Source organism: Chironomus tepperi, unplaced genomic scaffold, assembly GCF_022539635.2.
Source record: "Chironomus tepperi strain 1889 unplaced genomic scaffold, CSIRO-AGI_Ctep_v1 contig_34, whole genome shotgun sequence".
NCBI lineage: Eukaryota > Metazoa > Arthropoda > Insecta > Diptera > Chironomidae > Chironomus > Chironomus tepperi.
The window spans coordinates 1,136,701-1,149,507 of NW_027226156.1; the positions used below are offsets into that span (position 1 = coordinate 1,136,701).

At 32.3% G+C, this 12,807-nt stretch overlaps 1 protein-coding gene and 2 non-coding genes across 3 annotated transcripts; 1 reads left to right on the top strand and 2 right to left on the bottom strand.

Annotated features, from left to right (window-relative positions):
* Window positions 1–2,533: 2,533 nt before the first annotated feature.
* On the bottom strand, window positions 2,534–2,637 carry TRNAS-GCU (transfer RNA serine (anticodon GCU)). Its single transcript has 2 exons — window positions 2,601–2,637; window positions 2,534–2,578 (listed from the first exon to the last, which is right to left on the bottom strand). It is a non-coding gene; the product is annotated as a tRNA-Ser (tRNA).
* Window positions 2,638–6,584: 3,947 nt separating this feature from the next.
* Window positions 6,585–8,600, bottom strand: LOC139096964 (uncharacterized protein PF3D7_1120600-like). Its single transcript, XM_070648731.1, has 2 exons — window positions 8,525–8,600; window positions 6,585–8,270 (listed from the first exon to the last, which is right to left on the bottom strand). Exon 2 carries the CDS (start codon window positions 8,248–8,250, stop codon window positions 6,589–6,591), a length of 1,662 nt encoding a protein of 553 aa, XP_070504832.1. The 5' UTR covers window positions 8,251–8,270; window positions 8,525–8,600; the 3' UTR covers window positions 6,585–6,588.
* Window positions 8,601–11,183: 2,583 nt separating this feature from the next.
* TRNAR-UCU (transfer RNA arginine (anticodon UCU)) lies at window positions 11,184–11,256 on the top strand. Its single transcript has one exon. It is a non-coding gene; the product is annotated as a tRNA-Arg (tRNA).
* The last annotated feature ends 1,551 nt before the right edge of the window (window positions 11,257–12,807 follow it).

The following is a 12,807-nucleotide window of genomic DNA, read 5'->3' on the forward strand; positions in this document are numbered from 1 at the left end:
CATTAAAGTTCATAGAAACATGATGTCTAGATGATTTTATTTTTTGAGGTAGACTTTTACTGACTTTATATGAAGGTAATTCATTTTGAATCGGTGAGTTTGTTGAACTGTGATGATGTTAAGGAGCTAAGATAGATTGAGAAAATGAAACTGAGGAGATGTTTATTTGGAAGGTTGCACAGCTGGAACAACGCTCAGCTTTGAAGATGCTCAGCTTGAAAGACGTTCAGCTGGAAAAGCACTCAACTATAAAATTGTTCAGCCATAAAGACGCTCAGCTCGCTAGAAATTCAGCTTGAAGAATGCTCAGTGGCTTAAATGCTCAGCTGGAAAGATGTTTGGATTGTAGAACGCTCAGCTGGGAAGACTTTAAGCTGGACAGACTCTCAGCTGAAAATACGATCAGCTAGAAATATAATTAGCCATAAAGACGCTTAGTTTGAAGGAAGCTCAGCCGGAGGAATGCTCAGCTGTAAAGACGCTCAACTGAAAAACGTTCAGCTAGAAAGAAGCTAAACTAGAACAAAGCTCATCTTTAAAGATGCTCAGCTCGAAAAAAATCTCAGCTTGAAGAAGCTTAGCCGGAGGAATGCTCAGCGTGAACGACTTTTGGATTGAAGAACGCTCAGCTAGAAGATTGCAAATCTAGAAGGATGCTCAGCTGTAGATCCGCTCAGCTGGAATGACGCTCAGCTGTAAAGATGCTCAGCTGGACATATTCTTAAATGTAGAAGCTAAGCTGGAAGTACTTTCAGCCGTTAAAACGCTCAGCTAGAAAAACACTTTAGCTCATCCCAATCCAAACAATAAATCATCCGAAAACTAAAAAGTTAACTTTTCCAATAAAACTTTTGCAAATTAATTTAGCTTCCGGCTCAGATTTTCCTTAAAATTCACTCAACTCGTCCAATTTTCCAACAATTTTTCATTAAAATTTTTCCTTCATTTTCCACACGAACTTTCTTTATCTTTCCTCAAAAAGAACTTCTTTAAACAATTTTAAATATGCATGCAAATGCCTGTCTATGTCATAAATTAAACATTTTCATCCCCTTTCTTTCAACTTTCACCCTTTCATGCACAAAAACTATGAACTGTTTCCCATTCATGCTCTTGATTTTAATTTCACATCCACTTTTGTTTACATTTAATTTACATAGTGTGTCTGTATCTACTTTATAGGCATATATTGTGTGCAGTAAAGCATCATTTATTCATTTTCTTACCCATTTCCTTTAATGATGCTTGAATTGATGGAAATCTTTTGATAGTTGTGGGGGTTTTTTAATGAAAAATAGTGTATAGGAAGGCATAGATGGGTATATAAGATTTTAGATGATAATATGCTATTGATCCAGTGTGAATCATAGGACATCATATGATAAAACGGAATTAGAGGCCACACAATACATTGAACCGCATTATTTGCCATAAAAATGGATCTAATTCAGTCTTCAAGGCTAACTTGCGGCTTATCGACATAGCGATGCCCTATCAGACACGTTAAACCAGCGGTGGGCAACCTGTGTGTCACGGCACATTAGTATGATGGCGTGAACTATTTGGAATTGTCAGAAACCCTATGCTGAGTATAATATTGATCGAGGTCTACCTTAAAAGTTGAATATTGACAGCTCAGCATATGAAATTTTGAAAATTCAATAGACATCCGATAAAAAATCATCAAACCTTAAATTAGTCTACCTAATCCCTAATTACTACCTAATTACTACCTTCATATATTTACTTTAATTCCATATATTTCTCTAATTTTATCAGATCTATAAAGACATAAGTGGAAATCAAATCGATGACATCGTGTCTTAATTATAAATGCTCAACCTAATATTTTTCATAATTTTTTAAGTTTCAACTTCCTTTTGTGGATAGAATTGTGTGGAGCTGCAGCTTATTGATATAATTGGATAGAGGAAGCAGGCAATCGATACGGTCGAGTGACTGATTATTGGAATTTTTGGGTTTGAGACATGAAATTATGGGTTGGGATGCGAGTGGAAGTCTGTGCAGGTTTTTTTGTCAGATGGATTAGGATGGAATTTATAAAAAGGCAATATAAAAACATTAAAATAAAATTTAAAAAAAAAAAATTAAAAAATTTAAAAAAAAAAAAAATTTAAAAAAATTTAAAAAAAATTTAAAAAAATTTTAAAAAAATCAAAAAAATTCAAAAGAAATTTTAAAAAAATTTTAAAAAAAAAATTTTAAAAAAATTTTAAAAAAAAAAAAAAATTTTAAAAATTTTAAAAAAAATTTTAAAAAAAATTTAAAAAATTAATAAAAAACAAATTTTAAAAAATAAATAAAGTAAAGTCAAGTCACATAAAAAAATAATACAAAAGCACATTCCAGAGTAAAAACACAATGTTTTATTCCCAAGTGTTCCCATACAATCACAAAAAGTCTCATATAACCGTTAAATTTAATCAAAATTTCACCAAATTAAAAAATTTTTAATTATTTTTCAAAAAAGTATCAAAAAAGTGAAAAAAAAGTGCAAAAAAATTTTTCACTTCGACGAGGATGAGATTCGAACTCACGCGGGCAGAGCCCATTGGATTGCTGTCGATAACTGTGTAAGTTAGCAGTCCAACCTATTAACCACTCTAGCACCTCGTCGTATTTGATGATTTCACATTTGGCAAATGTTTTATTTAAACTTGAAATCGAATTTATTTTTTTCCTCAATTTGTGAAATTTTGTTAATAAAATGTTAAAAATTGTTAGAAATTAATAATAAAAATGTGAAAAAAGTGACGAAAAATGAAAAAAAAAGAGAGAAAAAATGAGAATTGAGAGAGGAAAAAAAGAAGAAGAAAAGAAAAAAAATAAAAATATAAAATTTGAGTGAATGAATGAAGATTACGAATGTGGAAATATACAGCTGACTGAATTATTATGATAATATTGAACATTGTTGTTGGAAATATTTTTATATAAAGTGACTTAAAAACTGTTTTTTTTATTTCAATAAAAATTTATTTATTTTTTAAATTTTATTTTAATTTTTTAAATTTTTTTAATTCTAAAAATTTTTCATTTATTTTTAATTTTTAAAAACTTTTCAATTTTTTTTATTTTTAAAAATTTTAATTTTTTTTAAATTTAAAAAAATTTAATAAAATTTTATTTTACATGGACTTAACCCTACTTCCTATCAAATAACCAATCAATACATCCACAAAAGTCAAACAATTCTGAAATGACTCTTTAAAAATTAAATTCATAAAAACATTTTTAAATACTCGATGATACAGCATTAAAAGCATTCCTAAATATTACAAAATATTCCGTGACTGAATGAATATGAACCAAACAGACAATTGACAAATGAGTCAGTGTAGCTTAATTGTTTTAAACTTTTTTGAGTCTTTTTAAATTTTGCATGAATAATTCTCGAATTTTTAATTTTTCAGGCGTGTAAAATATGAAAATTTGACGCAGATATTTAATATGATTCATTACCTTTAATTGTCTTAAGCCATTTAAAGTCTTACTAAGTTAATTTAGTCAGAAAGATCACTAATCCATGACAAATTTGATTCATTGGCTTTAACTGATTGATTTGATTTGAATGTGTTGTGGCTCTTTTTGTGGTAGATAATGTGATCATGGGAGCAGGTGACTGGGAGAAGGCGGGGACGGAAGGGGTTTGAGCTTGAATTTGGTTCTTTAATTTGGTTTTAAAGTGTTGCTTTGAAGCGTTCACTCAGTTTGAAGCATTGATTTAAAATGTTTCATTGCTTCGAAGCATTAACTTGACTTTAAAGCGTTTCATTGAAGCATTCACTTGATTATGCAGCTTTGCTTTGAATCGTTGATTTAATTTCAAATCGTCGCTTTGATAATTGACTTAATTCTTAAGTCGTCGCTTTGAACAGTATCATCTCTTTTAAGACAATATTAGGATATTAAATTAATTCTTAAATCATCGCTTTAAAGCATTAACTAAACCCCCAAATCATCCAAAATTCAAAATTTAATTCCATGCAGCCTATAATGGACAACAATTACCATTAAACATTCACTCAATTTACCTCAAATTTATTCCATCGTTCATCAAAAACAAAAAAAAAATCATTCAATAAACCCAAAAAAAAGCCTTTCTTAAGTTCCACATTAAGAACAGACACAGGAAATGTCTTCTATATCTTTTGTTAATTTAATATTCCACCCCTTAAAAACCATAAAAATTATTCTTGTTCGTTCATCCTTTCCTTTAAAAATGAATTACTCCTCCTTCTTGATGTTGATGCTTTTTGAGGCTGTTTATTGTTTATATCCATGTGATGTTATGCAGTTTTGGAATGGATGTTGATTATTTTGTGTTGGTTATGAATTGAAATTAGAGAATTGAATGGATTTAATTGTACAATTTGAGAATCTTGGCAATAAAAGGATGAAAATTTGGAATATTTTGAGGTTATGTTTTAGAATTAGGTATAGGGAAGCAGCTAAGGATGTGTAGACTTGACGGCTTCTTATCCCGTTGGTCCCCAATTCAATCACAGAGATTCCTAACTCAGATCACAAGCAATCATCAAAAATCTTCAAATTTTGAGGTTATGTTTCGAAAATTTTGAGATATAAAGCATTCAGCATCATATCCATCATGCCATACTTATGATTGATCATAATAAGAATAACAATCCCATCGACATACAGCATATACAGCAACAATAGATACTCAATTTCATTTCTTACCTAATCTATAATTACCTGTGCTGTTCCATCCTTTTCTCATCTCATTTTTTTTTGCTAAACATTTCATCCCAATCATTCTATTCTTTCACTCAATTTCAAGTACAGAACCAAAAATATGCTCAAAAAGATTCAAGAACAAAAGCAACAACAACAAAAACATTATTTTTTGAAATAGGTTCAAAATTAAAATGGGATGGGAAGCTAATAAAGACATGAAATGTGATGCGCATAAATTGTTGTTGGTTCCTTTGTTGCTGTATACAGTATGAATGTGGAAGATCCAAGTTGATGGAATTGAGAGATTATAAAAATTCAAAACTTCAAATTTTAACGGTTTTTAAAAATTTGAATTTTTCAACATTGATCCAAACACAGCTAATTCCCCAACAAATCAATCATATCCCCGTTATCATGAACTCTATACCTTCTTACTCACTTAATGATGATTTAATGACTGCAAATTTATTTTTTATAAATTTTTTCAATATTTTTCGCATTTATTTTCAATTCTTACAAAAGCATCTTTTAAACAGTTAGAATCAAAAAAAAATTATTGTTGCTATTTTAAAAAGATAATAAATAGCCTAGGATGAGCATCTAATGGCGGTTAATAGCCTCTCATAAAGTACCGATTCTGCTTAATAACTTTTTAATTCATTTCACTTTTGAGTGGATTTTAAAAATATTTTGTGATGTAATTTGGTGAATTTTGGGTGATGTGGATTATTGGGAGAGGATTGTCTGATTGTGGCTGGATTTAATGACTGGATAAGAAATCAAAAATTTAAGAATAAATCAAAATTTGACCAAACTTTCAAAAAATCTTTGAATTTTTAAAAGCCGTTAAAAATTTGAATTTTTCAAAACCGTTAAAATTTGAATTTTTTGAAATTGTTAAATCCACCTTTGTCATCATATTACCCAACAGTACTAAACCTACTCATCAAATCATGCCTAAAAACCACACAAAAAATTCAAAAATTCCAAATCTATCTTTCCCAACACCTTTAATTTTGCACATAGCATCGCCAATACTAAACATCAAATAATTCTTATTTCTCATCTCCATGTCAATCATAATCACAGTCATCATCGCCAGTTAGAAGATCCAAACAATCATTTCTAATTTCTTCTGTTTTGATGAATTTCACAGAATCTACATTGAGGCAGCATTACATGAGAAACATCCAGCCATCTGTGGCTTAATGTCAACAAATACACACGCATCACATCAGGTTGAAGAATATTCATCGCATGTTATTTTCTATTTGATTAGAATTTTTAGCACGTCCATCAACTTTCTGTGCTTTTATGGCCACATTTTTGGTGAGAAAATAATTTTTGTGGATGAAAAAATTAATTAAAATTTAAATTTAGAATTTTCATTTAAGAAAATAAATTAAAAATTGAATTTTCAAGTCACGCGATCGTTTGTTGCTGTTTGGGTACTTAGACACGGCAATTTGAATTGTATTGGGTAAATTGTGGTCATGAATAAATTATGGCTTGTGTGGCTTTGTGGATTGAATTATGTTGGAATTTTAATGTAGTCTTTGGGAAAGTTGGGATGAGTTTGGAGTCAGTCTGGACAATCAATTACTTACTTGCTTACTTCGGTAGCCGTACAGATCAAGTATGATCCATGGACTCCCTCAGTTGGCACCTGAAGCTGGCTATCGATTGTCAACTTCATGTCAAACCGAATCCGGTTTATATCCGTCTCTATACTAGTGCTCACCCTGCCTGGAGCCAGATTTTGAATCTATAGACCGACTTATGTCATTCAGGAATCACCAAAATCCAATCCACACTCCAGACAATCGAACCATTCCCACTGAAATCCAAGAAAACATCCAAAAATCTACATCAACTCTCATAATTCTTCTTTATTTCCTCAAATGACTTTTGTCTTAACATTTTATGCTCATATTTACTACTTAAATTGAAAATCTCAATTGCATTATCGGCATTAAGCTTGTCTAAAACCTTTCGTCCAGCATAGTCTTTCAATTCTTCAATTTGCAGCAATCCAGCAGCTTCAAAAAGATTTACATAATCTGTCTGTTCCTCACTCGGAAGTTCATCGATGTAAATGAATCTCAGGATGTGCTGGAAGCTCTCAATTGTGATACTTTCAAGGTTAAGGCTGTCAATGAATGGATTTTTATTCAAAATGTCAGCTAAGGTTGGACTTCGAGCGGCAAGAAGGAATTTGTGGACTAAAAATTCCTGATTGTCAATTTTGATGATAAAGTCTTTAGTGATTTCATCCTGGATGTACTTTTTGATGTCAATTAGGAAGGAATTTTTGGGGTTTTGGGGAGTTTTGAGGGGTTTTTGATGGGATTTGTGGCTTAATTCTGGTCTATGAAGTTGATTTGAGGTTCTATTGCTATTTTCAGGTTGTAAACTTGTTTGATCAGTTCCAGGACTCTCAGCCAATGCTTCAAATGTCACTGAATCCTCAGCTTTCCTCAAATCAGCAACTTCCAACCTAATTTTCAGGTTTTGAACTTCTAAAATCAACTTCGATTCGGAATTCTTCAACTTTTGGACTTCCTGGCTCAGCTTGTTTGCCAAACTTCTCCAACTTTGCAGCTCCTGTCTTAACGCAGCCACAGAATTGTCATAAACTGGTTCAGATTGCTGTCTTATTAGAATTGGACCTGGATTCGCTCTTTTAAGGTCTTGAATCTCTTGCGTCAGCTTTCCTTCGAAGTTCCTTAAGGCATTAATCTCTCGGATCAGTTTTGACTCAAAATTTATGAAATTTTTGATTTCTTGGTTCAAATTGGACTCGGAAGTCCTAAAATGTTCGATTTTTCGGTTTGTTAGTTCCTCATAAATTTGTGATTTTAGGTTTAAAATTGTTAGTTTTACGTTTGAGTCTTTGGATAGATTCTCGTAGATCTTCAGCTGTTCCATTGGATTCTGCAATTTTTTGACAAATTTCTGAACAATTTCTGCATCGGAACTGAAGAATTTATCAACAATTTGAACCTTTACATCTTCAAGTTCAGCATTTGAATCTTTACAAGATAAAATTGAGTAGCAGTTGCTGTAATTTGGATTATCTCTATAATCTACATGCTGCAGTCTGTCCAGACCGTCCAAAATGTTCGGTTCAATAACTTTCAACTCATTTCCACGAAAGGAAATCAGTTCCAATTTTTTAAAATTCTCAAATAAATTTCCCGCCAAAAATTCAATTTCATTAAAATCGAAGATTAATCTTTCCAGCTTCTCATATCCATCCAAGTCACTTTTGGATAATTTCCTTAATTCTGAATTTAAAATCTTTAAAACTTTCAAATTTGGAAATATTTTACATAAATTTTGAGGAATTTTCCTAATTGTACAGTTGTTGAACTCGACGTGAGTTACGTTATCGTTTATTTTATTACTTTCATGACGTCCGATAAGCTTGAGTTCTTTGTCAAAAGGTATTTCCCGATTTGTGATAAGACAACGATAAACATTGTAGCTGGCGTCAAAGTTTTGACTGTAGAATATGCAATGCAGTTCCATTTTCTTTTGGTATTTGTGTTCTGGAAGTAGATTAATGCATTTTAGTGTGGTTTGAGAGTAGCAATAGTGTCACGTGGTTAGACTAAGGAGGAACAACTTAATCTTAAGGTTGTGGAACTGATTAATGATCAATAATGCACAAAAATACTTAAAAATGTCCAAAAATGCTCAAAAATGATCTAAAAATCCCCAATCACCCCCACACCCAACCCAATCCCACTTCAACTCCTAATCCACATTAACACCAGCTTAACAAAAACTCAAAATTGCATACCTATAAATAATCCATAAATTGATTCAATAAATCACCTAACAAGAGCATTTTATCAGCTCGAAGTGCAACACACAACTAACAATATTGTACTGTTATCAAGTATACAACTGCAAATGATAAGATATCAGGGACCAATTAGAAACTTTTACTTATCTGCATTACAAAAGACTTACCAGATAATAATTATTAAAGTTAATTTAAGAATTGGAATTGAGGATTGTGGAGATTGAATGAGGGCTGGTTGGGTCTAGTCAAGCTTGGTCGAGTCTAGTTAGGTCTAATCGAGTCTAGCCGAGTCTAGTCGAGTCTATTCGAGTCTATTGGAGTCTAGTTGGGTCAAGTCGGATCTAGTCGGATGTAGTCGGGTGTAATCGAGTCTAGTCGGAGTGGAAGTGAGAGAGGGTCCTAAAACCTTATAAATTGACCCACTTGTTCAGCTCTATGTCTTAAATCCCTCAAAATCTCTCAATCCCAAATCTCAGATAATCTAAACCATTTAGTGCCAATTGTTAAGCAATTAATTATCTCTACAAGAGTCTCAATTTCCTCATTTAATCCTTTTGTTGGTTTATAAAGCTAATTAATGATCTTTAAAACTTATTTTGACTGCTTAATATCAAAATTAAAATTTTTTTTTTGTGCCTTCAAATCAAAAACATAAATCATTGAAATATGAAGATAATTATCTTCCTGTTATTTGAGCATGTCTTGTATGATATGTAAGTCGATTGATGATTTTAAACGGCTTGATTCATTCATAACTTGTTGCTCTTTTTTGCTACTGCTGTGAAATTGCGATGATGTAATACATTTGAGTGTTGTGATTGTTGTCGATTAATTATTGATTCTGTTGGAATTTTTAGATGATTTATTGTAAATTTTGATGTAAATTATTGAGGTGATTAGTTTTAATTAAGATGTGTGGCTAGACTAAGCCCGACTGAACTCGATTTGACTCGATTAGACCTAATTCGACCCGATTAGGCGCGATTAAACGCAACTGAACCTAACTAGACTTGACTAGACTCAATTAGTCATAATTATCCAATTTAAGCCTCAAAATTCAGCACCAGGTCGATATTAAATCAATATAAACCTGAATTTAGCTCAAACCCTAGCCTTAACTCATACCTAAACCTCAAATTTCGACTTCATACCCTCATCTATCCCCATAAACTCACAGCATTAACCACACTATGCCATTAAACAGTGTGCAAATCATGTGATGATGAATAATTTCCAACTGAATTTTTGTTTTATTTTTCAGTATTTGAATCGGCGATCAAGCATATAATTTGAGATATTTATGTGAATTTTAGTGCCTGGCCAAAAACATTTTGTAGCTTATTTTATGAGAACATTCTTATGATTCAGCCTTTGATGTTGTTTTGCTGTTTTTTTATTGATTCAAACCTATAATTTTGTGAATGGAATAGTAATAAATATTTTTGGTGGATATACTCTAAGCGGTGCTTTTTGTGGTCTATTGTCTTGTTGAGATGCTTTGTGGATTGTTGCGGAATTTATGCAAGAATTTTTGGAGGTTCCGCGATGGTTTTGGAGGTTAAGATGCAGATTGGTCTCCTTTTGTGTTACCTCTCGATCCTTAAGCCACTCAGTAGCATGGATCCAGAGCCAATACACCATGATCAGCTTCCAGTGACTTCTTTACCATTACAACTCATTGAAATAACTCAAAAAGCCACAACAATACCAGGAAATCCCCCAAAAAAGTGACACAAAATTAATCAAATCAAACCGAATTGATGCGCAGCACATAAGCTTTATTGTGCCAAAAAAAGAGCCAAAAGATCGAACAATAAATAAAAGTCTTTAATTGTAGCCACAAGAAGAGTGACAAGTTGTTGACTTCCTCGTCCAATTTGGTCACATGTTGCTGTTTTAGATGCAGCACTAATACTGCGTGAATGACATGTGAATTAAATGAGAATTCAGTCTGAGAAGGTCAAGTTACTAATTTTTGAATAATTTTTTTTGTGTGTTCGATCAGTATTAATTGGATCTAAAATAGCGTATGGAAGTAGAGGCTTTTTTTTGTTTTATTGGGTGTGCAATAAGGAAAAGTTAATGAGAAGTCAGAGGTCATATAGTATGCCCGGGTGAGTAATGGATTGAAACTTGGTGACTGGCTACGCTTTAGGAAGTGAAGGAGGGTAGGACGAAGGAGGGAGGGGTGTGTGGGGCTATTAGTGAGGGTTAACTGGTTAAAACCCAAATTAATTTCTGAATCATGATGCCTTGCTCAAGTTCATTTTGACTGAAAAATAAGAATTGGTCGACCATGGTCTGCGAGTGTGTTGCTCGGGGGTAAAAATTGCTAAATTCTTGAATTTTTAAATTTTTTTAACCTTTAAAATTCACAAAAATTCAAATTCCCAAATTAAAAATCACTCAAAAATTACAAGCTATTCCCATTCCATTTTTCATTCAATTCCACCCATTTCACTTCCTCAATCTCTCAAACCCAAAAGAAAATCATTCATTCCATATTCATCTTTACATCAAAAAAAGTAAAAAGATAACAATTATTAAATTCAGCCCTAAACAATTCTCATTACAGAACAGTAAGTCACTAATAATTTTGAGTGATAAGGTTATCGCTTTAGATTTTGTCCATAATCAAACAAATAAGTGTTCGGTCCCATTAGCGCAGTGGATAGCGCGCTGGACTTCTAATCCAGAGGCCCTGGGTTCGATCCCCAGATGGGATGGTACTGTGAATCTTTTTTTTGGAACTTTTTTGAAGGAAAATTTAATTTTTTTGTTGAATTTGATGGAAATTGATGAAAAAATTGAAGAATTTTGAGGTTATGTTCCTGATAAAGTGGAGTTTTGGAACTTTCAGCACTTAATCTATCTGATTCTTAACTTTTTATATAGTATTGCCTAAGAATCTGCAAATTCTTCATGAATCCTACATGACCACACCAACATCCAATCAAAATTCCATCATCAAGTCCATCAAAATTCTCAACTAAATCAAAATAATCTTCGACACCATCCAAGCAATCAAATCAACAGAAAAAAAACAAGCAGCAACACTTAATTGACGGATAATAAATGAGAATAACAATATTCTTCAATAAATTAAAATTATGTATGAGAGACATGAAGGTCGTCGGTATTAATAATGTGTCGATGATGCTGAGGAAATTGAAAAAAAAAAAAAAAAATTTCAATGAACGGCTGAAATTGAAACTCAAACTTGTTGCGGCGGATCGAATGAATAACAAATAACCGAATAAAATATTGAATCTTGTTTTTTTATTATTATTTCTCTTGCTGATCCACCAAGTCACGACTTTTGTGTTCTTGTTTATAAATTGAATGAGATGCTGAACGGATAGACGGTGGAGTTGAAAAGGAAGAGGTTTTTGGTGGTTAGCTGATTTTTTTTTGGGTATTGGTGGATCCTGAAAATGTATAAAATAGCAAAATCTCATCCAAAATGACCAATTTTGATCAAAAAATGACACAAATATGTGCAAAATGTCAAAATTTGATCCAAAAATTGCAGAAATTGTTCAAAAAGTGACAAAATTTAGTCCAAAAACGCCAAAATTCGTTACAAAAAATACCACATGCGCTCTGAACCCCTTCAAACTCACATCCATTGCAAATCCCATCAATACTCAATACGCAGTTTATTGATTTTTATACCATCAAACGCCAACAACAACAATAAAAGAACTCACAAAAGCCTTTTTTATTAACAACTATTCTTCCTCATAAACGAATTCACTTACTATCGTCGTGTTAAAGAGTTTCAATTACTAAATATGATGTTTTTGATGTTGATGTTTATGTGATGTGTATTAAGTTGAAGTAAAGTTCACGAAAATGTTAACGAGAATTTTGAGTGTTGATGTCTATGATGTGTTGTTGGGTTAATTTGATATTCCTAGGAAGATGCAGGTTGTTGTTGCAAATGTGATAAAGTTTGGTCTTAAAATGGCAAAATTGGATCTAAAATGGTTCTTGTTTGACCTTACGTGTATCTGGCTGTAGAGACGTCACAATGCATAACATCGACGACAATCGATCCAATTAAGGTCGATAAAGGACGATTACTAAAGAGACTAAGGTCGACGACTAAGGACAACAGCAGCTATGGATGACTAATGTCATCATGAAGCTGTTTTGTCATCCTTAGAACTGGCATGCACTTCATCAAACCAAATCCACTTTCAGGGGCACATTCGAAGAAAGAGCGGGAGCAGGGAGAGAGGCGGTTGATTAATGACCAACTAGCTACATCCCTG

What these genes read in the sequence shown, in the direction of transcription:
- LOC139096964 (XM_070648731.1), bottom strand. Translation starts at nt 8,250, where the DNA reads ATGGAACTGCATTGCATATTCTACAGTCAAAACTTTGACGCCAGCTAC.